At 37.3% G+C, this 27,955-nt stretch overlaps 1 protein-coding gene across 1 annotated transcript; it reads right to left on the bottom strand.

The window, feature by feature from the left end:
* Positions 1–6,722: 6,722 nt before the first annotated feature.
* On the bottom strand, positions 6,723–27,827 carry LOC129235827 (turripeptide Gsg9.2). The gene is made up of 4 exons (XM_054869871.1): positions 27,732–27,827; positions 26,046–27,555; positions 13,323–13,502; positions 6,723–6,864 (listed from the first exon to the last, which is right to left on the bottom strand). The coding sequence occupies exons 2-4, from the start codon at positions 26,071–26,073 to the stop codon at positions 6,830–6,832; spliced, it is 243 nt and encodes an 80-aa protein (XP_054725846.1). The 5' UTR covers positions 26,074–27,555; positions 27,732–27,827; the 3' UTR covers positions 6,723–6,829.
* Positions 27,828–27,955: the final 128 nt, after the last annotated feature.

A 27,955-nucleotide genomic window follows, 5' to 3' on the forward strand; every position in this document is an offset into this window, starting at 1 on the left:
CGTGGAAAACGTAGACCCCCGCTGACCTAGAAGAGTTAGAAGCAGGGATAAAAGCAACAAAAGCTAGAATGAGCTGACGAAAATTGTTTTGACTCCCTCACGGCACCCTTGGGGGCCCTCCCTGTTATCCCTTTAGGGCGCGTCCCCAGGTGGTGGATAGGGGAACTCCTCCCAGATATGGAAGGTAGGGGAGTAGGTCTCTCGCGAACCACACAGGTCGAAGACGTAAACTTCGTTAAAAAAACTCCCTCAACCCAAGGTGTAACGCGACCCGTGCCTATTGGGTGGGTTTGGCAGCTGGAGGATAAAATTAGGCTGTCTCTTAACGGAGCTCTCCTGACATCACGCCACGTCAGGTTGTAACGGTGGCTTTACCATGGTATGGGGCGCTGCCATGGCGGACCGTTTATTTCCCTTTAATCCTCATTGGTCACCGCACATGGCAACATGGGCAGCCCTCTGGAAGGGCAGGTGACCGTAAGAAACAGAAGAATGAACAAAAAACTAAAATTTCGGATAACGCTACCAAGAACATGAACATGAATGTGTTGTTACCTTGTTCATTCGTCGTTACCTTGCTCATGCGCCGTTACCTTGAATGAACTGCAAGCGAAAGCGCGGAATGAACGACAAAGAGCACAATCGGCCCCCGCATTCGGCAACGTTCGACATCTGGCTCCGGCCTACTTGAGTGAGCATATATATGTATGTATATGTGCATGTGTATATAAATTCACATATTTGTATTTGCATATGCCTTCTTCCTGTGTGCATGGTAATGAACCATTTCTCCGTTGAGAATAGGACGATTATAGGAAAAGTAGGAAATGAAAGGGAGTGTTTCGAGTGTAAAGTGTCTTGAAAAAGGCAAATCGATAATGTTGCCTCTTAGTGTTGTTGACTTATTAACGGGTGATGCACAATCGAAATTGAACATATCTTTCATGAATTTGATAAATGTTTCGTAATTTTTCACGTTTGTGTAAATTTAACTTGACCTATTCCATTGCAATTCCATTTATCTCCTCCTCTATATCAATACAACATATCTACAAATAAAATTAAAATTTGGTTTTGAAAATTGCAACCATTACATCAGTATTTTCTTATGACGTTGTCACGTTAAACTATCGTCAGTAAACCGACTTTTTTTTAAATCTTCGAAATGAGTCAAAAAACGAGTCGAAATATCAAAAAATAAAGAACAAAAACGAAGTCCTTTTTTTTCACAAACCAAAATATTTTCAGCGATTTGTTTTTGCTTCTGTAGGGAACTCAATGCATGCCAAAACCAATTAAAAAAGTAAGAAATTAAAATATATACCTTTGATACTTTGAAAATGAATTATAAATGTGGCGATTTGGTCACATATTCTCATACAAACACATGTAAATATATAGGGGTCTGGCTAAAGTCGGGTGCCAACCGAGGGTTTTAAAAAAGGTGTCCAACGGAGTGTTAAGCAGTTTCATGTAATTGAAAAATAAAGAGACAAAGCAAATAATAACTTTTATGCTTTTAATATATTATAATAAATTACTTCTGACTGAAAAACTACTCATTGTTGTCATCGCAAACACCTCAGTGTGTAAAGTGCTCAGCAGTGCCTTGTGTTGCATAAATAAGTATTTATATCTATGCAAAATTCCCTTCTCACCTTCATATACATACATAAGTGCGTATATATAAGCAAATTCTATCAATTAATCTAATATTATTAACCGCTATTTTTTTTACTTTATCCATTCACATATTTCAAAATGTACCTATGAATGTGGGTACATGTTTATTACATAGAAACAAATGTACGGTAAAGGTACTATAGTTCGACATGTGATATACTCAGCTTGCTAATGCCTAAAAGTATGCCTAAAATTTGTTATGTGGTAGCATTTTAACAGGGTGGTATCGATTTGGTCTTGAAATTAGTGAATGTAAAGCTTGAAAGTTTTCATGCATTACGTACGTGCATTAGCGAATGATTTTTCAAAGAGTATGGGCTCATATTGCAATGATCTTGACAGGCTGATAGTTTTGCTGAAATTGCCCTTTTTTCTTGAAGAAATGCTTGAAAAATCGGAATGTTTCAGTGTAATTATTATTATTTTTGTTTGATCAATTTATGAAAAAAGCCAGCACTTTTTGTTAGTGTAGATAAAAGAATCCATTATGGAATGCCTAGCACCTTGATAGTGGAGATAAAATGGCCTCTCAATACTAGGCTACACATTCTGGAGGACTCAATTATCACTAAATTATATTTGGTGGGCAATTCGCTAGCAGGGGTATGGAGTCGGATAGCAGCTGGTTGCCAAGAGTTGAACGCTGCGCTACTTTAAGTTATAAGAGTGTCAAGTTACACTAAAGACTTTCTGGTTATTGGAAGTAATATATTCATTAGTACTGTAGGGCATAGAGGGACGAAACTACTACACTATTCAAAATCCCTACCAAGCAAATTTCCCACAGAGCAAACAGAGAATGCTTACTTATATCCTGACGAGTGTTGCCGTTTTCTTTTATTGAAACGTAACAAAAAATAGCTTAACATTTCATAGTCTAATACTAAGCTAACAAGTACTATTTTCGGTATTATTATTTGATAACATATAGTACAAACAAGCGTTGACCACTTCTCTAAGTGCTGAATCTTCCGTAGCAAAGATAGGTATGATTTTGACAACCTTTTCCACCGACAGATCGTTGTGCAGATCAATATTCCTTATATACCAAGGAGCATTGACCATGCCTCTGAGCACCTTATTTTGTTGGCGTTGAATGATTTCGATGTTTGATGCAGCGGTACATCTGGCTTTAAAGCTTGATTGTAAAGAAGTACTTTGTTTTCTATTGAAAGTTTAGAGTTTCTGCCAATCAACCATTTAAGCTTTTTTGACTGTATGCCAATTTCGTTAGGTTTCTTTTTGACATGCTCCTTCCACTTTATCCTCGTGTCCAATGTCACTCAAAAGTATTCAGCTGTATTACTATAGGGTACTGTAACGGAGGATGTTTTCACCGGGATATAAGTAATCTTCTTGCTGGTGAAGTCAACGTGTACAGATTTGCTTTCGTTTAATTTAATGTTCCAGGTTTTAGTCCACATTGTAATTCCATCTACCGATGCTTCTAACTTTCTGTTTGAATCGTTCTTGATGTCGCCAAAAGCTAGTATACATGCACATGCATCATTAGCAAATGTGGCTAATCTGCTTGTAGTAAAAAGTGGTCTGCTGTGTAGAGTAAATAAAGGGTGGTTAAATTCCAAGGGAGGATGTTGAATGTGAACCACACCTAAACGTCAAGTTTTTTTTTTGCATTTCATGTGACCATTTTCAATTTCAGACTAACACAATTTGAACCATGGAAAGATACACAATCGAGCAATGCGTTAAAGTTATTCAGGCTTATTATGAAAACGGGCGTTCAAATCAAAATGCATATCGCGCACTTCGTGAAGAAAATCATCTTCTGTGATGGGGCACATTTTCACCTGAGTGGATTCGTCAATAAGCAGAATTGCCGCATTTGGGTGAATGATAATCCAAGAGTGATTGCCGAAAGACCAATGCACCCACAAAGAGTGACTGTTTGGTGCGGTTTATGGGCAGGCGGCATCATTGGGCAGTATTTTTTCCAAAATAAGGCCGGTCAGGCAGTTACTGTGAATAGTGTTCGCTATCGTGAGATGATAACGAACTTTTTATGGCCCGAATTGGAAGATATGGATGTGGACGATATGTGGTTGCAACAGGACGGTGCCACTTGTCACACAGCTAACGAAACAATGGCTCTTTTGCGCGAAAAATTTGATGGCCGAATAATCTCACGTCGCGCCGATGTCAATTGGCCGCCAAGATCATGTGATTTGACACCGTTGGCTTCTTTCTTTGGGGTTATTTGAAAGAAAAAGTGTACGTCGATAAGTCAGCAACAATTCAAGAGCTAAAGCATGAGATAATTCGGCACATTAACGGCATAGAATCTCAATTATGCCTCAGCGTCATCGAAAATTTGGACCATCGGATGGAGGTGTGCCGCCGAGTCCTCGGCGGCCATTTGGCCGATATTAATATTTTGTTTCATACGTAATTGAGCCATACCAATATTATCATAATAAAGAGAAATGACAATAATTTCCTAAAAAAAATTTATATTATTCAAAATCAACACCAGCCCTTGAAACTTAACCACCCTTTATAATACTGGTCCAGGAATGCTTCGATTTTTTAATGCTTGAGTAAGCCTGATTTTGTTTTACTCTAAAATATATCAGCAATATATAATATGATTCGAAAACCGAATTGGTGAGCAGGTATTAGTTGTTGTATTCTACATATTATTTCCTTTAGGCATTTGAAGTGATATTCAGATCTACATTTTTCAAAGTTGGAGTTGAATAATGACGCCTGTGATTTTTTGCTGAAACGAAACAATGGATATAGTGCGTGTTGGCCCGTCCTAAAAATAGATCACATCCAATAACAAAAATCGGAAAAGATCGTGGTCAAACTGCGGTGGCCCGGCCTAAACTATCGCCAGGCCTGGATGAATGAACATGAAGGTTTTGCTGTGTGTTCGCGCTTGGAAGGAAATAATTCACTATGAGATTGATACAAAAACACTAACCAGACTGAAACAGTGGATCTTTCAGGAGTGGTCAGAATTGGCCATAAGAAGGGTGTTATATTCCGCCATGCCAAACCACGCACATCTGTAACGATGCGCCAGAAGCTTGGATGAGAGGTTCAATTGCATCTGACCCATTTTCAAACATCGCAACAATTTTCATAATCTTCTTAATGGACCTAAGAGAGGCGTGTGATAATGAGTTGCTCAAGTTTTTTTACAAATAGGATCGAGGACTTTTTCAATTGTGAAATCATAAAAAATAGACAAAAATTGTCCAGCAAAACGGTGCACATTGGATCGAAATCGGTTATTTCTTATTTACATTTTCATTCAGAGCATGGTAAACACGTTTTCGGATGGCTCGAAGTTGGAGGCAAGGGTTGGTGGGAGAGTATTCTACGCGGAACTATTCATTTAGTTCAAATTCAGGCTATGGGACTACTATGGTGTTTTCCAAGCGGAGGTAGCCACAATCAAAGAGGCAGTGGCCTGGTTACTTACTTTTGTAATTACTGTGAGAAAGGGACACATGTACTCCGACACCAAAGCGGCAATTAGGGCCTTGGGTCCATTATTGGTTCACTCGAAATTACTCGGGGAATACCTGAGTTCTCTCTCAAGTGAATCCGAATACTTCGATGTTAGACTCATTAGGGTTCCTGGTCACGGAGGCATAGTTAGAAACTGCAGGGTAGATGAGTTAGCTAGACAAGGGAAATGAGAGTATTGGGTTTTCCTTCAAGTCCGGTGGTCTGCTCCTGGCAAGGTGAGCTGCAGGTCAACTCAGCGAGCGCTGGGCTTGTGTGCAAATGTGTTTAGTCATGACAGCTGGCCACGTGTTGATCGAAGGCATTCGAGGAACTTCTAAAAATAAATAAATAGTTGGCGCGTACAGTTCTGTTAGGTGTTTAGCCGCGCTCCTCCTTTTATTTGTGGCGTGCGTCTTGATGTTGGAAAGGAGGCACCTACAATTTTAAGCCGACACCAAGCGGCAAATAGTTATTTTTTTATGAGAAATTTTTCATGGCAGCAATATACTCGGAGGTTTACCACTGCCTGCCAAGGGGCGACCGATATTAGGAAAAACTCTTTCATTTGCAAGAGAACATCTAAAGCTTACAAAATCGCTGCTCTCGAGTTTTGTGGGTATCCTTACCGGGCATTGTCCGTCAGGTATCCATGCGGTGAGACTTGCTTTTGCTTGGAGCTGTTGCTTTTTGCAGCAGCTGTCTCGAGGATGAGGTGGAATAATCTCAGAACCTTCTCCACAGTTGTCCTGCTCTCGCTGGGCTGATACTCAGACATCTTGGCTGTCACTTTTTGCTACACCTGCAGATAAATATAACAGGCTTATATATCACACACCTAATGAATTTCATCAGTAGCTTGAAGCGGTTAACGCAAATTTAATTAGCCATCGTTCGGTTTTCATCCTCATCTTACTCATTTTCCCTGTGTATGGTATCACAAAGGATGAATTTAATTTTTCCTCCAAGTGGGTTCTTGCATGGGGAGCCATGTAACCTAACCTATGCGTTCGACTATACAGATGGGATAAACAATATTCATATGTATAAAGAAACACTTTTTTATTTTATTTTATAATGTATCCCACAAATTTTTAGATACCTTTTACTAATAATGTTTTTCTCTACATTTTTATGTAATTTTATTGTATAAGTATGTACGACTTTTCCAAATCAAAACTTAAGAATATCACACAAATACCACTTACAGACTACACACATTATGGCCTCCAGCAGCGCCAAAGCCAAGTACGAAATTCCTCAGCTGAAGTTACAAGCTTCGCTAGTTTTAGCAATTGGATCATCCACTTCCACTGATCATGGGGCCTTGTCATAGGATCATCGAACGTTAAGTGCATAACTCATCATGCCGAAGGTTTTATTAAACATTGCATTCGATTTTTTTGCTTTAATTTAAATTCATATTTTATATGTTATTATGTAATATTTTGCATAAATAGAATACATTCAATATTTAAGTGTCGGTTCATAGATGAAAATGTGTGAGTGGAAAGGATGTACAATATTTCAGTTAAGGAACCAAATAAAAAGCTGGTTAATAATAATTTGCATTAAAATGCACAGCACTTAGTTTATTTTCTACATTAACTGGTTTAATGATATATATATTTTTTTTTTAATTTTAATTTTTTTATTTTAACTTTAGCATCTACGGACATTCTCCATCGGCGGTTTTCTGGAATGCTGTAAGGAAAAGGAATTTTAATAAGATTAGTAACAAGAAAAAAATGAGGAAGTAAAAAATACATAAATATTCAAATTAGTCAATTTTAAAGGCAAAATTTTAGTTAACTCTTTAATGACTCTAGGTTAAATATGACTCATCTATATTATAAAAATTATCATAACTTAACCAAATAAAAGTTTATTACTTTCTGGCTTACTTTGGTTATACTTTTGCAGGATACTTGGAAAATGTATATAAATGCGCTTTATTTAATTACACTAGTTTATAGAAAACGCTTCCAAACGCAGGGGAGTTATTTAGTCTCCGGATATACTATTGTTTTGGTCAGCGAAGTTAAGTACCTTGGTCTTGTCCTGGATGCCAAGTTTAATTGGAAGAGGCATGCTGATGCAACCTTGTGCAAAGCAACAAAGGCTCTCATGATCTGCAAACGTCTAGCAGAAAAATCTTGGGGCTGATGTACATCATGATAATAAGAACAATGGTGATATATGGAGCGGTCGCTTGGGCATCGAGAATCACTCTCTCGTCGGTGCGGGCAGCGCTAAGCTTGCGTGTGCAACACCGGAGCGATGCGAACCTGCCTGCTGCGATAGAGGTGATGCTTGAGCTACTCTGCTGAATATTAGCAAGGAAGGCTTCGGGAGAGGAAAAGTGCTGTCATCTAATACCATGGAAGTGGTAAGGCTGCAGCTCCCACTTACCAAGTTACCCAGAGATGATATCATTCAGGTGATCAATTTCGAAAAGAAGTTCAGAACAATAAGTTAAACTGAGTAGACCTGCATTTGTAAAAAAACTCCAGGTGTGTACCTTGCACTGGTACACAGATGACTCGAAAACCCCACAAGGCATAGACGCTGGAATTTACGGCCCCAGAACCAAGCCCTCTATGCCGATGGGCAGTTTTCCAAGCATCTTCCAAGCGGAGGTGTATGCCACTTATCTATATGCAGAGATAAACTTAGACAGAAACGTCAAGAATGAGCGAATTGCCATTTTGAGTGACAGTCAGGCGGCACTCATGGCCCCATCGTCCTGTGAAATTTAATCCTCACTGATCCTTGAGTGTATCGAGAAACTTAATCTACTAGGAACGAACAATCGCATCCGACTAATTTGGGCCCCAGGACACGGGGGAAAGAAACAGCGGACGCATTAGCAAGAGAGGTTCAGGCCTCGCCTTTAGTAGGACACGAGCCCTTCCATTCTATGGGATAACACACCATCAAGGAGAAGCTCAGGAGTGAAGAGCTAGGGCTAATGGAGGTTTGCTGGCACCAAACTATGGGGCTACGCCAGGCGAAATTCGTACTGGGAGTGTACAACCAAAAGTGATTTAAAAAACTCATAATCCTCCCCAACTGATAACTGAGGCCACTGGCAACTACGAAGTCATCTGCACATGATCGGGATTTGGTCCACGGACTCTTGTCATTTCTGCGACCAATCTCAGGAGACTCCAATGCACCTTCTGCTGGAATGCAGCGCTATAGCGCGGAGAAAGTTGGTGCATCTTGGCCAACTGCAGCCAAAGGCCAACTCTATCCTGAGTTTAATAAGGGAACTGGGTCTGGATGAGGTATTGTGGTGAGTAGAGGGCACAAAAGATCATGAGGTCGAAGTGCAAACCTCTTATAAAAATCTATTTATATATCTACCATTGCCGCGACGGCACCTTTGATGATGCATTACGAATTTTCAACCCTCTCATCCGCAAAAAATAACCAACAATATTATACAAAATATTGCTTTCGAGATATCGTCAAATAGCGGATTTGGACTAAAGAAAATGTGGTATATCATAAAAAGGCTTTCATTAACCGATCAAAAACTGTGATATATAATATAAAATTAAAGCAATTAAATTTGCCATATTTCGTCATGTTCAATTTTCATTAAAACGGGTCAACGGTCATGAAACTATTACTTTCACAGAAGAGAAAATGATCATTGTTGAAAAAGTGTTTAATACGCAAGATGACAAAATCTATGCTAAAACTTCTAAAGACGCCAAATTGTTATTCTTAGGGTTCAGTGTGACCACCATTCAGCCTCCGTAATGGTTGCGGAGTGTCTTGTTAAGGCGTTATGTCTCTTCATTTATACGAAAAAGTGGTTACGACCGGGGCAAGAGTGTACCAGGGGGATAACTTAGAAGGCGTGGTGAAGAAGTTGAGCACTACTCTCTTCAATAGATAGCGTTGGATCTTCTAGCAAGATTCCGCTCCAGCTCATAAGGCAAAAACCACCCAGCAGTGGCAAAAAAACAATATTCCTGAGTTCATAGCCGTAGAAGATTGGCCGTCTGGAAGGCCAGATGTGAATCCATTGGACTACGGTTTGTGGCCAGAATTGGAGAACATGGCCTGTCGAAGACCTCACAGAAATTTTGAGAGTCTCAAACAATCTTTGGTTCGAGCAGCGACGTCAATATCTGAATGGCCTAATCGTTTGAAGACTTGTGTAAAAGCAAATGGTTACCAATTTAAATGAAAACTAAAATTTTTGTGTTTTTAATACAATATTTACATGATTAAATAAATTAAAAAAGTATGATAATTTCATATATATACGGGACTTAACTTGCAACAGAACTTATGGCAATAATAAGTATATATGGTCTCTGTTATCTGAGTTTCTTAATTACATTTTGATCCGCAGCATTTTCGCATTTATTCTCTATAAGGGTGACGATAATTTGAGGACCATTTCTAAAAATTTAGTATGAAATGAAATCACGTGTGAAATAAACTTTTAGAAAAAATACAAGGTCCGGCACTCGAAGTGTAACTAACTTCAGACCGCTCGCACAGCTGATGCACGGGCATCAGCTATCTTAGTTAGCTAAATGACAGCCCAGATCATTGTTAACAAGCGCGCGGAAGCATTTTGCCGAGAGTAAACGCGAAAAAAGAAAATCAGTAATGGATTTCAAACGTAATAGTGTGATTACATTATATTTGGCTGGAAAATCACAATCAGCGATTGTTCGTGAACTCGAGCACCTTAAAGTAAATAAAGTTTTTGTTTATCGCACCATAAGTCGTTACAATGAATGATACTGGTAGCATCGCGAAGCGTCACGAAGTTGGTCATCAAATGACTGTGACGTCACGTGAGTGAAGAAGCGACTTGAGCGAAATCCCCGACGAAGTGCCAATCAAATGGCGAAAGAACTGAAAATATCTGACCGTAGCATCCGCAGCATACTGAAAAATAGTCTCAAAGTCAAGCCTTATAAAATCCAAGAAGCGCATGAACTCACACCAAAGCAGCAAAAAGTCAGACTTGAGAGAGCGAAGGAGTTGCTTCGCTTCGCCCAAAGCGATAGGGTTTATTTGACTGACCGTTCTTACGAGAATTTGAGTCATCAATTGGCCACCAGGAGGCAGCACCAGCCACAGGTAATGGTTTGGGCCGCTGTAACCATAGATGAGCGCTCTTAAATCGTTTTCATCGAGCCTGGCGTCAAGGTAAATGCGAAATATTATCGGGAAAGTATTCTGTAGGTTGCTTTGAAGCCGTGGGCAGACAAACGTTTCAGTGGCAGGCCAAGGGCGTTTCAACAGGACTTGGCACCATCTCACAAAGCTCGGCAGGAATGGCTAAAAAACAACATTCCGAACTTCATAACATCTACCAGACGCGAATCCGATGGATTATTCTCTTTGGGCCATTTTGGAAGGCAAGGTCCGAACTAAAAGATTCACCAGTCTTGAGGCGCTGAAAAAAGCCATTGTCCGCGAGTGGGCCAAAAAAACGTGCAAATCACATTCAGGCAGCTTGCGATTCGTTTCTGGACCGTCTCAAGGGCATAGTCAAGGCAAAAGTAAATCGATTCTTAATTTTGTATTATTTTCACAAATTTTTTTACTTTGAACTGAATAAAAGTAATTTTCCAAATTAAATTTATGGCCCTTTTAATTGGTTACACTTCGAGTGCCGGACCCTGTAAGTAGGAATAAAAAAATATTTGGGATAAAAATATTTGAAAACCCAATTTAGGAAGAGCGATCACCACTTCATGGCAACTGTGTGCAACTCCAAAGTTTTAAAACAATCACATTCCCTGTGTGCCTTGCTTGAATCCTTAGTGCCGATTTACGCACGGAGATACTGGAAATTCTCTTTTAATGTTTCATTTGCGGTCACACGGTCAAAATTGTTTTCGGCAACACTTTGACGTTTACTGCTTTAGCATCTTCTGATTCGGATATATTCTACAACCTGCTAACATGTAAAGCGGAGAACGTTCGTCAACAGTTTCTTAAATATTGCAATGAAGAATGCAAACTGGTTGAATAATAAATAATTTGTTGTTTTTTTAATTATTTATTTACATATACATATAAATTATTTTACTTCAATAAAAAAAATTTAAATAAAAATACTTCATATATAAACAATTTACTTCAAATTAACTTGAGCATCTAGAAATGGGAGGAAAAATTAGAATTTAACATAAACATGTCCCATAACTTTTTTAAATTATACCTACTTTACTAGCAAAAATAATCCTGCATTTCCCAAGCAGCGTTCGGATGTTTGTCATTGCTGATTTCTTCCGTTTCATTGAAAACCAACACAGAACACAGAACTTTCTCTCACAAAAGAAGAAAACGAATGAAGCAAAATCAAAATTTGCGTTAAGATTGGAAATACAAATAAGAAGAACAAAGCGTGTCGCCAGTACGGGAAACGTCCTTCTCCACCGAACAAAATGTTTTCCTTCCAAATGTTTCCCTGTGTAAATGGGCACTTATTTGAACCAAATTTGAGGAAATTATTTTACCAGTTCCTATATCGCAGTTTTATGGGTTTGGTTGCATTTCAATTTTAGTAATAAACATTCGCGTTCCACGAGTTTTGTTGTTATTGTAGCTGCATCGATTATTTGAATATCTCGGACATTTTATCACACATACCTACATATCTATATATATATCTATCTCGATCCCGTTAGTCTGCTACCGCTATGAAAATAATTTCAAAGTGCAACCAGTCGTGGCAAGAAAAATGCTTTACTGATGTATTCCGGAAAGTAACTACAGAAATTATCGTAGTCTTATTGGAAGGTACTTTTCGAAAGAATTAAATAATTTTAATTCTAAATTTTGCTTGCAATTTAACTTTCTGAACCGTCTTTTTGGCTTCTGACTTAGCCATAGCCAACACTTGGCGCACTTGCGCGATACAAAAACTAAAAGACAATTATTTCAGTATTTAATCAATTTGGGTAGACAAATTTAAGACCGTAGTTTAGGAAACTAATAACTGATGAGGGATTTACGAACCGGAAGGGAACGAACGAAAACAAAAAGCAGACCTCACAGATTTAAGAAATGAGCAAAAAAAACTTTCGAAAATCCATTTTTTATATATAATATTTATTACAATATAAATAATTTTAAAATGTATTTCAATATAAGTACATTTGCCTATATACCTATATGGATAAGTGCAGTAATTGCGCAATAGGAGTCTTCAGATCAAGCTCATTAAAATTACTATACGATAGACCCGAATAAACTAATTAATGCCGAATTACTGAAGAGGCAAGCCTGACAAAGTTGCTAAATAGTTCAGTATTGAAACATTTGATTTTTGTGTTGACATACAAATAATATTCTAATTTGTGCCATGAAACTACAGTGAGGATTTTAAGCGCAAAGTTTAGTTTCTACTCGTTACATGAATGTCTTATGTGTTAAAACACACAATTCACACTATCTGTAAGTTCCAATTGATTGCAACCGCATTGAATTATTATGTACCGAACTTGGTTTGAATACCTCTAATATAATAATTTTAGGAACAACATATAAAAAGTTTCATATAAAAGTTTCACAATTGTTGAAAACGATACAAACAATATATACTGAGATAGAACGATTTACACAGACAAAACAATAGCATGCAATAGACCAGATGTAACAATAATAAATAAAAAAAGACAATACCACCCAATTACTTGAAATAAGCATACCAAATGGTAACAACATAGACAGTAAATACATTAAAAAAATAGAATAAATCTCAGATTTAGCAAAGCAAATAAAACAGATATGGGAACAAAGCGAAGTGAGTATCATACCACTCATAATTTCAAATATAGGAATATTGCATACAACTTTTATAGAAAATGTAAAATTAATAAAAATTTACAAAAAAATACAGGGTAATATTCAAAAAGCAGTAATAATAAAAACATGTAATATAACTAGTTAGGTCCTTTTTAAACGAGTACTAATAAAAAATCAAAACAATTTGAAATAAATGACAATAGAACAATACAAAACGTAATATAAAAAACCAATTAGTACCGGCACGACTTGCATCCCGAATGTAGCGTCGTGTTCGGTGAAAATCAACCTCGCCTCGCGCGGTATGCGGGAGGGAGAGTGGCGTGGGAAAAGTAATATGTTAACTTGAATGAAGTATTTTTACTTACAAAGTTGTCGCAGGCAATTCTCTGTCTTCAAAATGCACAGATTATTGAAAGATTTCGTCTCACCAGCGTCATCTGTGCCGCACACCGGTTTGTAGTCTTGCAGGTCACAGTTCATTTGGCACTTTACATTCGTATCGGATATCGCCAATGAATGCACCAATGCGAATGCGTACAAGGCAACTGTAGAGTAAGGAAATGAGAATACAAATTTTATTGAAATACTATATGATCACTGTAGTGTTTTTTAGGCAGGTAACAGTACTTTATAGATATAAGGAAGATAGCGAAATTTGTATATGTGCACATGTACATACATATAAAATATTAGGTAATAGCGCACATACTAAATTTAACGGTCAGATGCCTATTAAAGTTTTGCTTTTATATATACAATAAATTTTATATAATATAGTAGGTAGATAAAAGTGCTGCAGAGAGCAAAGGAGTTACATGGGAATTATTATATAAATTACTAACTGTATTTCCGTACTTTAAAATGTGGAGAATAGTGATGAGGTAGGGAACAGTGCTGAGGGTGGGCAAGGTGGGCAGTTGGTTTTTCAGTTTGCATTGAGGAAGTTCTTCATATATAATATTAACCGAAAAGTAAGCTGCAGTGGAAACGTTCATTACCGAAAATAGTAGCAGTCCAGAGAGTCGAAGTTTTTTCACGGTGGGCTAAAGCTTTAACATTTTGGCCAAAGGCCAAATTAACGTATCGAAAATATCATTTATAAAACGACTTCAAATAAAATATCGGACCTCAGACTTTTGTAATAGATTTCAACCGTTTAAATTCTTTTCAAATGGGCACTTTTGACCCGTTTTCAAAACGGCTACAATGATAGATCGTTAAAAAATGCAATTAGATGGTTAAAATGTTTTACGAAAACTTTATGGCACGAAACATAATACAACAGTAAAGAGGCTTGTCACACTCGGCGAAAATTCCGTTTTGAGTAGTATGTATATTGGGTTTTTTTTTTTCGTTTCCAAAAATTAATCAACTAAACATCGACGACATTTGGCTCCAACAAGACAGCTCAACTTGCCATACAGCGGGTTTAGTAATAGATTAATTGAAATTTTCAGGCCACCATGTTGCCATATACCCAGATTTATTGGAAAAAGTAGTAAAAAATTCGACTGATCGAATGAACCATGCAACTCGTAGCTGCGGCGGACATATGCCGGATACCGGATATCATATTCAAAAAATGTCGTGAAATTGTCTACCACATTATAATAAAATAAATTATATCCAACAATGTTTCTGTTTTGTGTTGTCATTTTAAGTTCTCAAGCCCTTAAAAAATCATTCAGATCAAATATGGAATGTTTGATCCCAAACAGTTTAAGCAATATTGCACGACCTAGCTAAAAGGTAATTCGGTTCTTACGAACCGCCTAATGAGCGAGAGTATTTTGTATTCGTTTGTATTTTAAATAAATATTAAGTGCAAAAATAATGAATATTCATTTGAAAGGATAAATTACATTTTTTGATAAATTTTGTTCGAGGTCGCTGAGGAAATAATTCAGAGCTTCATTTGTATGAAATACAAAATTAATGGTGACGGAATATTTATACATACATATTATAAGGAAATATTGCTTAGAAATTCATTCCAATAAAACGCCTCAAAGTGCACGAATATTCACCAAAAGAGCCAGATTTTTGGGGGAATGTTTTTGCATCACAACGATTGTTGCGTATTAGAAACAGCACGGATTTATGATGCAGTGAATTAGCCTCATTTGCATAAATATTGTTTCAAAACCCGTTTAAGTCAAATAATATCTCATAGAATGTCTAATTTAAGGGGGGGGGGGGGGGGGGGGGGTAAGGGATAAAAATCGATTTTTTTTTGGATGTTATTGTAGTAAAACATTTCAAAAATACCGTGTTAAAATTTTAAGTCAATCCGAGCAAAACTTTTTAAGTTATAGAGCATAAAGCCGAGCCGCCTCAAACATCTGCCGAGACGCAGCAGTTGCGCGCGTAGTCCGTTACAAACTTTAAACGCGGTTTTCTCGAACCTTTTTTTTAAAGTGCGTAATCATTGGCATTTGAAAACTACTCAACCGATCCTTTTGAAATTTTGCACACATATTTTACATATAAAAAACCTCCCCCCAACGTTTTTTTTTCGCCATTTTTTTTTATATTAAGGTGGTTTTACACCTACAAAATGGCGGCATTTTTTCGTCAAAAATCACTTTTTACTTCAAACGACTACCAAATGGCTGAGAATGAAAATAAATCGCCAAAATAAACGTTGGGGGGAAGTTTAACTCATACTTTAACTAAATTATTCGATTTTTTTGATTTCAGATGATTCTACGCTGAGATATGCTGACTACTGCAAAATGTATTTTTGAAAAGACGTCTACGTAAATGTGCTCTCATTCGTTCATTTTGCAATATTTTTACATGAAAATTTTATCAAATATTCTTGAAATGTTACTTTATAATATGCAACAACTTTTAATAAACTGACTTGAACCGTTTCGCTACAATAAATTCATGAAAAAAGTGTTTTTTTAGCGTTTATCCCTTACCCGCCCCCTTAAATAAAATGTAAACAACAAATTCTCACTAGAACGGTATTTTTTATTTTACATATACAGATTTTGTGGACTTTTTTTTTCAGTAGAAATACGTAGACTAGAAAGGCGGCCGCCGTAGTCGAATGCGTAACTACCATTCGCAATTCACAGAGAGAGCGTAGGTTCGAATCTCGGTGAAAAACCAAAATTAAGAGTTAAGTAACTAATAACTGATGAGGGATTTACGAACCGGAAGCGAACGAAATTTTTGCTCAAAAAGCAGACCTCACTGATTTCAGAAATGAGCAAAAAAAAACTTTCGAAAATCCATTTTTTATAATATATATAATATAATATTTATTACAATATAAATAATTTTAAAATGTATTTCAATATAAGTACATTTGCCTATATGCCTATATGGATAAGTGCAGTGATTGCGCAATAGGAGTCTTCAGATCAAGCTCATTAAAATCACTATCCGATAAACCCGAATAAACTAATTAATAGCTTAAGACCACCTCAGCCATAGCTTAGATATTTGTTGTAAATAAGTCTTAACTATAAGTAACCAACTATAATTATTATTACTATTATTTACAAATGCTAAAATCATTCACAAAGAAATTCTTAAAAATCTAAATATTCAAGAAAACACTATCGAACGTAGGTTCGAATCTCGGTGAAACACCAAAATTAAGAAAAACATTTTTCTAATAGCGGTCGCCCCTCAGCAGGCAATGGCAAACCTCCGAGCGTATTTCTGCCATGAAAAAGATTCTCATAAAAATAAAAAAAAACTCCCTGCCGTTCGGAGTCGGCTTGAAACTGTAGGTCTCTCCATTTGTGGAACAACATCAAGACGTATACCACAAATAGGAGGAGGAGCTCGGCGAAACACCAAAAAAGAGTGTACGCGTATATATACATATATTATATAGAAAGACGATACTCGTACATACATACATATGTATGCATGATATGTACATATATATATTATAAATATATTGGGTGATTGTTAATATTGCAAAAAGCAATCAGTTGAATTGCGCTGAAAATGCCCACAGAATAATTAATGACAGTTTTTTCTTTATACAATTATTTCATAATCCAATCTTGTGGGCTTTCGGCTTTACTGGAAAGTCCCTTACATACAACCAACAATTGACTCTTATCTCACTAATCCGAAAACAAGACGAAAACCTATATCGTAAACAACAGTTCAACAAATAACACATATACACATACAAACATATACATGGAAAACAACATCACGCGAATTGATTGACGCCAATTGGTCTGGCCGGCCTCATCAGTCCCGTCGCAATACCACCCGAACACACCGCCCTTCCTGACCACAACAATCGCCCATGGTCAAGTGTGTATAAGTGTTAATTGAGTGTGTGAGCTAGTGATTCTATGAGTAATTTCCAATGGCGTAATAGCAATAAAAAATATATTCACGTTCATGTATATGGACATACGGACAAAAAAATATTTCTCAGTAATGATCAGAATAAAAAATGCCAATTCAAGTAATCTACGAACAACTTACAGTGTCTCAAATAGTTGTCCGTATAGCCGAGAGCAATGTATAAGTATTGTCGTAAATTAAATAAATTTGGTGGCAAACTTTTAAGTTTCCTGTTTTAAGTTTTATTTAAAGAAAAAATGTGTGTATAAAATTAGAATCTTTGCAACAAACATTTAAAAATTGTCCGTGCATTGAAAAAGTTTAGAAATTTATGAAATGCAGAAGGTAATTTCTCAATTAATAACGTTTATGAGAACCGTTAGCATAAATTATTAGCCAGCTTTTCAGTTGCGTCGGAAGTGCTTATTAATATTATATAAATGTAATTGGCGCGTACACCCTTTTTAAATGTTTGGCCGAGCTCCTCCTCCTATTTGTGGTGTGCGTCTTGATGTTGTTCCACAAATGGAGGGACCTACAGTTTTAAGCCGACTCCGAACGGCAAATATTTTTTATGAGGAACTTTTTCATGGCAGAAATACACTCTGATGTTTGCCATTGCCAGTCGAGGGGCGACCGCTACTAGAAAATTATAAATATAAATACTATAAATATATAAATATTATATTATTAATATAAATATTATTTATCTGAATATCGGTTAATAAACTTTTAGACGTATCTTTGCTGATGGAATGCGCCTCCCTCAATTGAAATTAAATTTTTTAGTTGAGAAGCGATAACTATTTTTTTAAATATATCAATTTTATGTTTTAATCATGTTTCCACTAAATTGAACACTAAGTTCAACTAAGTTGAATCGAACGAACTCCTCCGTACTCTATATTGTGCTTCAGCTTGCAATTAGTTAGAACCCGTTCCCGATTTCCGCCCATCAAATGACCTTCCATGAAATTTAAAACGATTAAGCCATCTGGTAATAAAACGTATACCTACATCAAATTTGTATTATAGTAGATACATATTCATACATATGTACATTGCTACCACAAACTTTTATCTCATTGATTGTTTTGGGTATGGCTTTCATCAGAATAGTAAAATCTATGAAAGCGAAATTCAGAATTTTAATGTATTTACATATACAATAAATAAAGAAATAAATATCTATTACACGTAGTTTCATGATATAAGAAAGAATGTGATTCTATTTTTTTTCTTATTTTCTCTTAGTCACTTGGGATTTTTGTGGTGAAGGGAGCTATAATAATATGCCACATAACATAAGTGAGCGATAAGAAAAATATCGTTTTCACGAATAAAAATCTCTTCAAATGTTTGAAAATCATGTAAATAAATATTTTTGTAAGAATTTTCTGATCAAATACTCTTCTACACCTATCGGACGGAATATGGTCTAGTTCGTGTTCAACAGTATTACGCCACCCCTTAACATTGTTGGCCTCTTGAACGTGAACAACTTAGCGTAAGCCCATAACATAAAATAAATCCAATTGTGTTATTCTCGAAAGTGGCAACACCATCAAAATCTGATCAAAAATAATCTACAATATATTTCAAAATCATGATGATACATCATAATTTCCATCCACGAAAAATCCAATTCCATCAGGCTTTCCTAACCAAAACAAAAAAAAAAAAAAACAAAAGTGGGCACACATTTCCAGATTTGTGCAATCCTTGAAACGACTTTTGTGGAAGTTACACGCTGTGAAGGAGACTATACAACATTACGTATACTCAAATGATCGGTAGAAATGTTTTGATGGAAATTGAGGTTCTGAGTTCCACGAATATCTGGAATCTGATTATATAATATCTCTTTTACATACGAATTGATTTTGAAAGAAAGAGGTAATTGTAACTCCTTTACGGCACCACAATGAGCCTAGATACATTGGTATTATGACAGTAAGTTAGGTCAATATCTTGGGTTTACGACATGTGTCGTTTTACGCTTGCATAATGGTGGGAAATATTAAAATTTGTCTTGCAAAAGAAAATGACGTTCTAAATTCTGTAAACGAAAAGCCAAGCACATAACTATGTACAGGCTGTGACGAAGCCTCGGACCACCATAACCGAATAGTTATCAATAAAGCATCTAACGCAGTAGAAATATAGAAAATATTGAAAACGCAAAAGATAGATTTCGTTTTTTGCATACAAAAGTGCAGAGTGAGTAAATTAACAAATGTACAGACGAGTACATAGAAAGTTTGCATGGTCATTTATAAGTGAATACACATACAGGTACGCATGAGTGTACATAATTTCCAGCGAAAAGCCTACTATTTAACAGATTTTCTATCTCATTAACTGAATTTTGTTAGACGAAATCATGCTAGTTCCAGAGTGATTAGCATTGTACCACATACACCTGTGTTCACAACAATAGGAGCATGATGAATTACCAAGTTTGAATTTCTTTAATTTTTTTGGCTTAGATTTTCATAAAACTGCATCACGTTGCATAACCCATTCGATTCTCGTATAATAAAGTGCAAATTTCAAGTGGCTCAAAGTGGGTTTTTGACAATATTTTTTCGTATTTTCTTCCATATAAAAGACGCATAACTTTTTTGTTACCTTTCATTTTTCTTTCGACTTAAAGCATATTATTTTTAAAAATTAAATATTCCAAAACCAAAATAGATTGTAGCAAGAATGTGTATATACAAATGTTGACGTTTTCCCGCATATGTTCGTGACCATTAAACTGATTTACTTCAAACTAATAGGATATGTTGGAGGATGGTTCCATATGTAGAAGTCCACGCAAGTGGGGAAAGTTACTGATCGCCATTCACTTGGGAGTGGCCAGGACGATTCTTCTGCATATGGTTCAAGCATCTCACAACTCCCGGGACTAGCCGGGATTAGTATCCTCTGGGTAGCTTCCGACCACCCGTTCGGGAGTGAGCTAAAGTGAGAAGGCGAAACATTCCATTCCGCTGGTTGTGCGCTGGATTTGGGACATACCACTTAAGCCCGTTTCTTTAACATATCGCTAATTTGCGCCCACGTCCCGACGGAAGAGAAGGACGATACGACCAAAGATTCCTTCTATGAGCGCTTGGAACGTTTCTATGAGCACTGCTCCGCCACGACATAAAAATCGTGCTTGACGACTTCAACGCCAGGGTGGGCAAGGAGGGAATTTTTGGTCCCACAGTCGGAAAATTCAGCCTGCATAACGAAGCATCCGGTAACGGACAGAGGCTGATCGACTTCGCCGGGGCCCGAAACATGGTAGTCTGCAGTACCAGATTCCAGCACAAGAAAATACAGCAAGCAACGTGGCTTTCTCCTGATCGGAAAACACGAAACCAAATCGATTATGTTGTGATAGATAGAAGACACGCTTCTAGTGTTTTAGGTGTACGTACGATCCGAGGACCCAACATCGACTCTGATCATTACATTGTTGCAGCCAAACTACGCACACGCCTCTGTGCAGCGAAAAGCATACATCTAACTACACAAAGAATGTTCGACATCGAAAAGCTGCAATCACAACAGACAGCCAGAAGATTCGCCACTCGAATTTCACTCCTGCTCTCAGAGAGTACTGCCCAACAAACCAGCATGCACGATCAATGGAGCAACATTTCTCGTTCCCTACGTACCGCCGCCGAAGAAGAAATCGGATTCCGCCGAGCCCGAAAAAACAGTTGGTACGACACGAGGAGCTTGAGATGCTGGCCAATAGGAACAAGGCCCGAAAATTCCACCAGAAAGTTCGGCGACTTACAGAAGGTTTCAAGACCGGGGCGTTTTCTTGTAAGAACAAAGACGGCGATCTGTTGACTAAGAGACAATTTTAAATTATGGAGGGAACACTTCTCGAACCTATTAAATAGTGACAGCTGGGCATGTCACAGAGAATGTGAAGATCCCGATGCCCCAATCGTTGACGACGGAATTGTCGTTCCGCTAGCCGACCATAACGAGGTGAGATAACGCGTCTAAAGAACAACAAATCCGTGGGCGCTGCCGGACTGCTGGCTGAGCTATTCAAACATGGTGGCGAGGTGCTGGTAAGGTGCATGCATCAGCTTCTATACAAAATATGGTCGGATGAAAGCATGCCTGCCGATTGGAGTTCAAGTGTGCTCTGCCCAATCCATAAGAAAGGTGATCAGGCAATCTGTGCCAATTACCGCTGGATTAGTCTTCTAAATATCGCCTATACGGTTCTAACGAGCGTATTGTGTGAAAAGCTGAAGCCCACCGCCAACCAATTGATTGGAACTTATCAGTGTTGCTTTAGACCTGGAAAGTCTACCATCGGCCAATTCTTGGAAAAGACCCATGAAAAGAGACTCGACACACACTATCTTTTCGTCGATTTCAAAGTTGCATTCGACAGTACGAAAAGGAGTTATGTATCTGTATGCCGCGATGTGTGAATTTGGTATCCCCGCAAAACTAATACGCTTTTGAAAGTTGACGTTACTCAACACCAGCAGCGCCATTAGAATTGAGAAGGACCTCTCCGAGCCGTTTGATACCAAACGAGGTTTCAGACAAGGTGACTAGCTGTTGTGTGACTTCTTTAACCTGATGTTGGAGAGGATCGTACGAGCCGCAGGACTTAATCGCTCAGGCACAATTTTTTATAAGAGCGTACAATTGTTGGCGTATGCCGATGATATTGACATCATCCGCCTTAACAACCGCGCTGTTTGTTCTGCCTTCTCCAAACTGGATAAAGAGGTAAGGCGAATGAGTCTCGTGGTGAACGAGGACAAAACGAAGTACCTCCTGTCATCAAAAAAAACAGTCGGCGCACTCGCGTATGGGCACCCACGTCACTGTTGACAGTTATAATTTCCAGGTTGTAAAAGACTTCGTTTATTTAGGTCCAGCATTAACACCGATAACAATGTCAGCCTGGAAATACAACGTAGAATCTCTTTTGCCAACAAGTGCTACATTGGACTAAGTAGGCAACTGAGCAGTAAAGTCCTCTCTCGACGAACAAAACTAACACTCTACAAGACTCTCATCATGCCCGTCCTAACGTATGGCGCAGAAGCGTGGACGATGACAACATCCGATGAAGCGACGCTTGGAGTGTTCGAGAGAAAGATTGTGCGTAAGATTTTTGGACCTTTGCACGTTGGCAACGGCGAATATCGCAAGCGGTGGAACGATGAGCTGTATGAGCTTTACGACGACATAGACATAGCGCAGCGAATAAAGATCCAGCGGCTACGTTGGCTGGGTCATGTCGTCCGAATGGATACAAACGCTCCGGCTCTTAAAGTATTCGAAGCGGTACCAGCTGGTGGTAGTAGAGGAAGAGGAAGGCCTCCTCTGCGTTGGAAAGATCAGGTGGAGAAGGACTTGGCTTCACTTGGTGTGTCCAATTGGCGCCGGTTAGTACGAGAAAGAAACGACTGGCGCGCTTTGTTGAACTCGGCCAAAATCGCGTAAGCGGTTATCGCGCCAATTAAGAAGAAGAATGGGATATGTTTGTTTTCGAGCCAATTAGAAAAAAAATGCGAGATTCTAGGTTCTGGTCGAGATATTTCTGAAAATCGTATGTTAGATTTTTCTCAAATGTGTATTCACTACACGAAGAGAAATTGTCTATCCCAAAACTGATTGAGCCATAGCGAAGCGATGCCGGGTTTACTAATTTCTCAATTTTTTTTAAGTTTTTCGACTCGCTCGCTTTTTTTGATGTTGTCTATTATGAGTAAGTTCATTAACTGCTAGTGCATGACAAAAAGATAGAACACGAACTGGCTGAGCAAAAAAGTGAACTGGTAGTATTCCAGTGACATTAAATTTATTCCAGTACCTTTTGTGTCCTAATAAAATTACCAATCAACTGCTTGATATCGAAGTGGTCCTTTGTAGACTTTGGAATGTTGAGAAATTTAAAAACTATTATAAAAACCCGATTGAAACTCCATCCAATGCAACAGAAACCAACGTAAAACTCATTTTAAACTTTTTAAAACATTTGAACATGGCACATCTAATTTAAGATATTATAATATATAAGTATAGTATGTAAATAAGTATAAGTATATAATACACAATAAGTAATACTAATTATTCCACGTAATGACTTAACCGATAGCCCTGGTAGCTAGTGCTGCAAACATATTAATTTATAATATTAATTATAATTTAATAAATAAATAATAATAATAACTATTATATTCGAAAAAATACTGAACAAATCCAACTACAGTCGAAAAAAGAAAATTTTTACTTTAAGATACTGTATTCGTTGACTCACGCGCCTCAAATAATTTGTTCCGCGCTGCTTGATTTGATGATTATTTTGACAGCGTTCAAACTTGGGTTATTCTGGCAGCAAAACAACAAATTTTTAACAAATTTTTTTACGAAGAAACTGGTATAGCAGAGTTTGTTCGAACCACCCAACAATTAGGAAATGCAATCAACCTTCACTGATGTGGAGGTTCTGCAGGTTTCACGTAATAATATTCCACCCATTTTTGCGCTACAATCCTTTTTTCCTGTTAAATTTTAAATAATAATACATATTTAAATAATAACAAATAAAAGTAAAATATACCCTAGAACACACGCATCAGATGGACCCACTCATAAAAAGATTCCCGAAAAATGAAGTTAAGGGGGGGGTAGGGTCACAAAATCGAAATTTTTTTTCTTCACTCATCTTATAGTAAATCATTTCAAGAATGTTGTGTCAAAATTTTAAGTGGATCGGAGCAGAACTCTCAAAGTTATAGCCTTTGTAGGCACTCTACCTCGAATGCGGAGCATCGATAATTTTTCAGTCATTTTTTCAAACGCGTTTTTCCCGAAACGACTTCTTAAAAGTCGGTGCCAATCACAACTCCGAAACTATTCAACCGATTCTTTTCAAATTTGGCACACGTTTTCTAAATCAAAAATACCTCCCCTCCCCCCACTGTTTTTTTTTTTTAATTTTTTTTTTTTTTAAGGTTGTTTTTCACTTACAAATATGGCGAAATTTTTCGCCAAAAATGCTCGTTTTACGTTTTTTTGCCACCAAAACTACAAAAATGAAAAAAAAAAATTTTATTAATGGGGGAGGGGAGCATTACGTCATGCTTTAACTGAAAAATTCGACTTTTTTAGTTTCAGATGATTCTACGACAAATGCCGATTAGCACCGCAGAGCACCTCTCGAACAACATATCTCCAAAAAAACTCTGTCATGGGCTTATTTGTCAATATTTTATTATTAATATTTTTTAAAAACTTATTGAAAAGATGTACAATAACATGCAACTGATTTTATTAAAGTATCTTAAGCCATATTTCTGTAAAAAATTCAAAAAAAAAGTGTTTTTTTTTTAGCGCTAAACCCTACCACCCCCTTAAAGAAGCGATAAAACAACTTAAAAAAAAGCAAAGCACCTGGATATGGAGAAGTATATAACAGGAGAAGTACTGAAACAACTCCCACAAGAAGGACTTACTTATATAACATTATCTGGTTTTGTTCCCATTCAATGAAATGTAGCTCAAGTAAAAATGATCCTCAAACCAGGAACAAATCGAATCATAACGGCCAATAAGCCTATTGCCTATTGCCTCTAAAGTAATGGAAATATTTTTCCACAAAAGAATGATGCCTATAATTGAATACCGAAATATAATGCCAAATCACCAATTCAATTGAAGGAAACAAACACAGCGCCTTCGAACAACTCCATAGACTCATAAACAGCATACCTACATAAAGCTTTTGAACAAAAAAAAATATTGCACAGCCTTTGACCGTGTTTAGCATGGGCGCGTACTCTATAAAATAAAAGACGCTCTACCAATAAATTAAAATATATAAAAGAAATAATAGTCGGAATGTCCGCGGGTGACACCACCGGACTTACAATTGATTCCTATCCCCATGGGACCTCCAAAAACTCCAGAAAGGACTTGATAAAATAACTCAGTGATTGAAAGAGTAGTGCATTAAGTTAAAGGAAACAAAATCTTCCTAAGTCACTTTTACACTAAATTGTGGCTAACGTCACAAAATATGATACTTCGGCATGCATCTTGATAGCAAACTTATATGGAAAACCCATATTTTCACCAAACGGAAGGCTCTAAGAATAAAACTCATAAACCTGTATGAGTTACTCCATGGAAATTCTCATGTTTCTCTCGAAGGTAAGCTGTCACTTTACTCAGCTATTTTGAAACCAATATGGACATATGACATCCTACTTTAGGGCACTGCCGCTAACTCAAACATCGAAATACCTCAAAGATTCCGGCCGAAAACCCTCAGATGGTCTCAAACGCCCCTTATTATATCATAAATGCACAAATTCATCGTGATCACAAAGTACCAACAATAACTGAAGGAATAAAAGAATATGCCACATCGGGTCCAATCGCACTCAACCTTCTTGTCACAGAAATAATTGCAAATCCCATAACGTTCACCAGACTCAAGAGGAAGTCTACAAAAGATCTAATGAAAATAAATTGCTCTAAATTAGTATTTATCATAAAATTAGTAAATGGTTGCACCACTGGGGGCATTCCATAAAGTTTTTTCTCTTAAATTAATTAAGAAGCTTTAAATAAAAATATTGCTTAATGTTTAAAAAACAGATCGCAATTAAGAAATGGGTTAAAAAATATATATACGAGTATACAAATTCTGGTGCTATGTATGCAATTAAATTTTCTTAGGTATTAAAAATTATTGAAATATTTTTACTTACATGCGAGAATAATTGCGAAGAGCTTCATGTTGGTAGATTTGATTTTACAGCAACAAAGCAACTTAAATAATCCAAAAATTAGTTGAAGGGCTCAAAATTACGCTCCTCTGTTTAATCCAGTAAAATTGAAAGCGAAATGGCAACACTTAGTAAAATTTTTTATTTTTTTTTCAAAAGTGTTACTAAGTATGACGTATGGCTGGATCACGTGAAGTCAATACACAGAATACAAATCCACACTTTCCGTATGTATGTATGATTGTATTGTATGTAATAGGTTATTTGCTGGCACCTCGGTTATCGGTTAGTTATCAAATTTAAATACGAGTCCACGCTTCATAGATTCACTTAGATTATATTTTATTTAATTTCCGAAAAAACAATATGTATTTGTTAAGACTAAATGGAATTTCGCTAAAAACACTTGTATGTATATACGTTGCGGTGCGAATAGTTAAGTATGAAGCGCCTTTTTGCGGCTCTAGTAAACGCACAATACCGCGGGTGAAAGCAAACTGAATCGATCGATGGACCGTAACGTGCACGATTGGCAACCAATGTTCGCGATCGACCGCAATCAATTGATCCACAAATACTTAAATATATATATACTTATATATACACACTCTCACACACGCGCGATCGATTTGACCCAACGTTTGCCAAGGCGAATGGATGAGGCAGATAGACGTACGAGAGTCGCGCGTGGTAACAGTATCCTTCGTGCACAAAGCGAAATATTAGAAACTGACTTGGAGCCTGTTGTGAATGCCTTAGTATGCGTGGTATGCTACGTATTTATTGATGCGAGACAATGTTGCAAGCTTATTTCATCGAAACCGGTCAATGATATTTGTATTTTAGAAGCAATAAGCCGCGGCAAATGCTCAAAGAAATCGCGTACAAATGGTTTGACGAGGATATGGGACCACAAAGGTAGATTTTTGTGATCCTCCGCAAAATTGATGCTAAGCGAAATCTGAGTGCTCGCCAGACGTTAGTTAAGAGCCAAACAACTGGATGCACTGGATATGCCGGGAAACACGAGAGCGTTCGAAAACTTGGATGAACAATTGATTAAACAAACAACTGCAACCAACACCGTCGTAAATGAACGAAAGAATCACAGTCGATCGCAAAGAGTTTGTTAGTTTTATAGAATTTCTGCGGCACAGCAATACGACAATGCGGCAACTTGGCGACTCGGCGGAACTGCGGATCAGCGACTCAACAGCAAAGCGGCTTAATGGTACACTGCATACACACACACAGCGTACATAAATGTGTGTGTATAATATATGTATAGATACGATTGCCGGCTAATGGCTAATCGATTGATCGACGCGATTACGTGTCTTATTATTGTTAGTGGAAATATTGTTGTGGTGGATGTGTTGTTGGCGTCAGCTTCGACGTTGCTTGGTTGATGGGCATCTGGCGGAATGGTTCTAGGGCGCTGGATATTGGAAACTGTTGCCTGATGATTTCGACTTGAAGTTGAAGTACGAACCTGCGTATATTTATACCCACATTCAATGTATAAGTATGAATGTATGTACGTATGTCTGCATGTATGCGCACAAAGAACAATATTTAAAAAAGCTCCTATTCGTGAGCGCTGCGCTCAATCAGAATGCGATCAACGCTAGTGAACCGCAACTATGTCAAACAATCTTTTGTACATACCTAGATCACCGTAAGTTCATCCACCAAAATGTTAATATGTATGCATATGTATCAGTGATGTATATGTGGGCATAGAATTTGAAATATGTTGAATTATTCAGCAACTCTTTCAAGGTGTTTTGTTTTTTTTTGACTGATTGTAAACTAAGAATATCTTTATCGAAATAAATCACTTAGAAGGTTCATCCATTATCCAAATAATCACATAGGGCACATAGAAATAC

Source organism: Anastrepha obliqua, chromosome 1, assembly GCF_027943255.1.
Source record: "Anastrepha obliqua isolate idAnaObli1 chromosome 1, idAnaObli1_1.0, whole genome shotgun sequence".
NCBI classification, from domain to species: Eukaryota; Metazoa; Arthropoda; class Insecta; order Diptera; family Tephritidae; genus Anastrepha; species Anastrepha obliqua.

Coding starts and splice junctions, on each gene's coding strand:
- LOC129235827 (XM_054869871.1), bottom strand. CDS start 26,073: ATGAAGCTCTTCGCAATTATTCTCGCAT. Junction 13,503..26,045: donor CTTCGCAATTATTCTCGCAT/GTAAGTAAAAAT, acceptor CTTACTCTACAG/TTGCCTTGTACGCATTCGCA. Junction 6,865..13,322: donor GAATTGCCTGCGACAACTTT/GTAAGTAAAAAT, acceptor TTTTCCTTACAG/CATTCCAGAAAACCGCCGAT.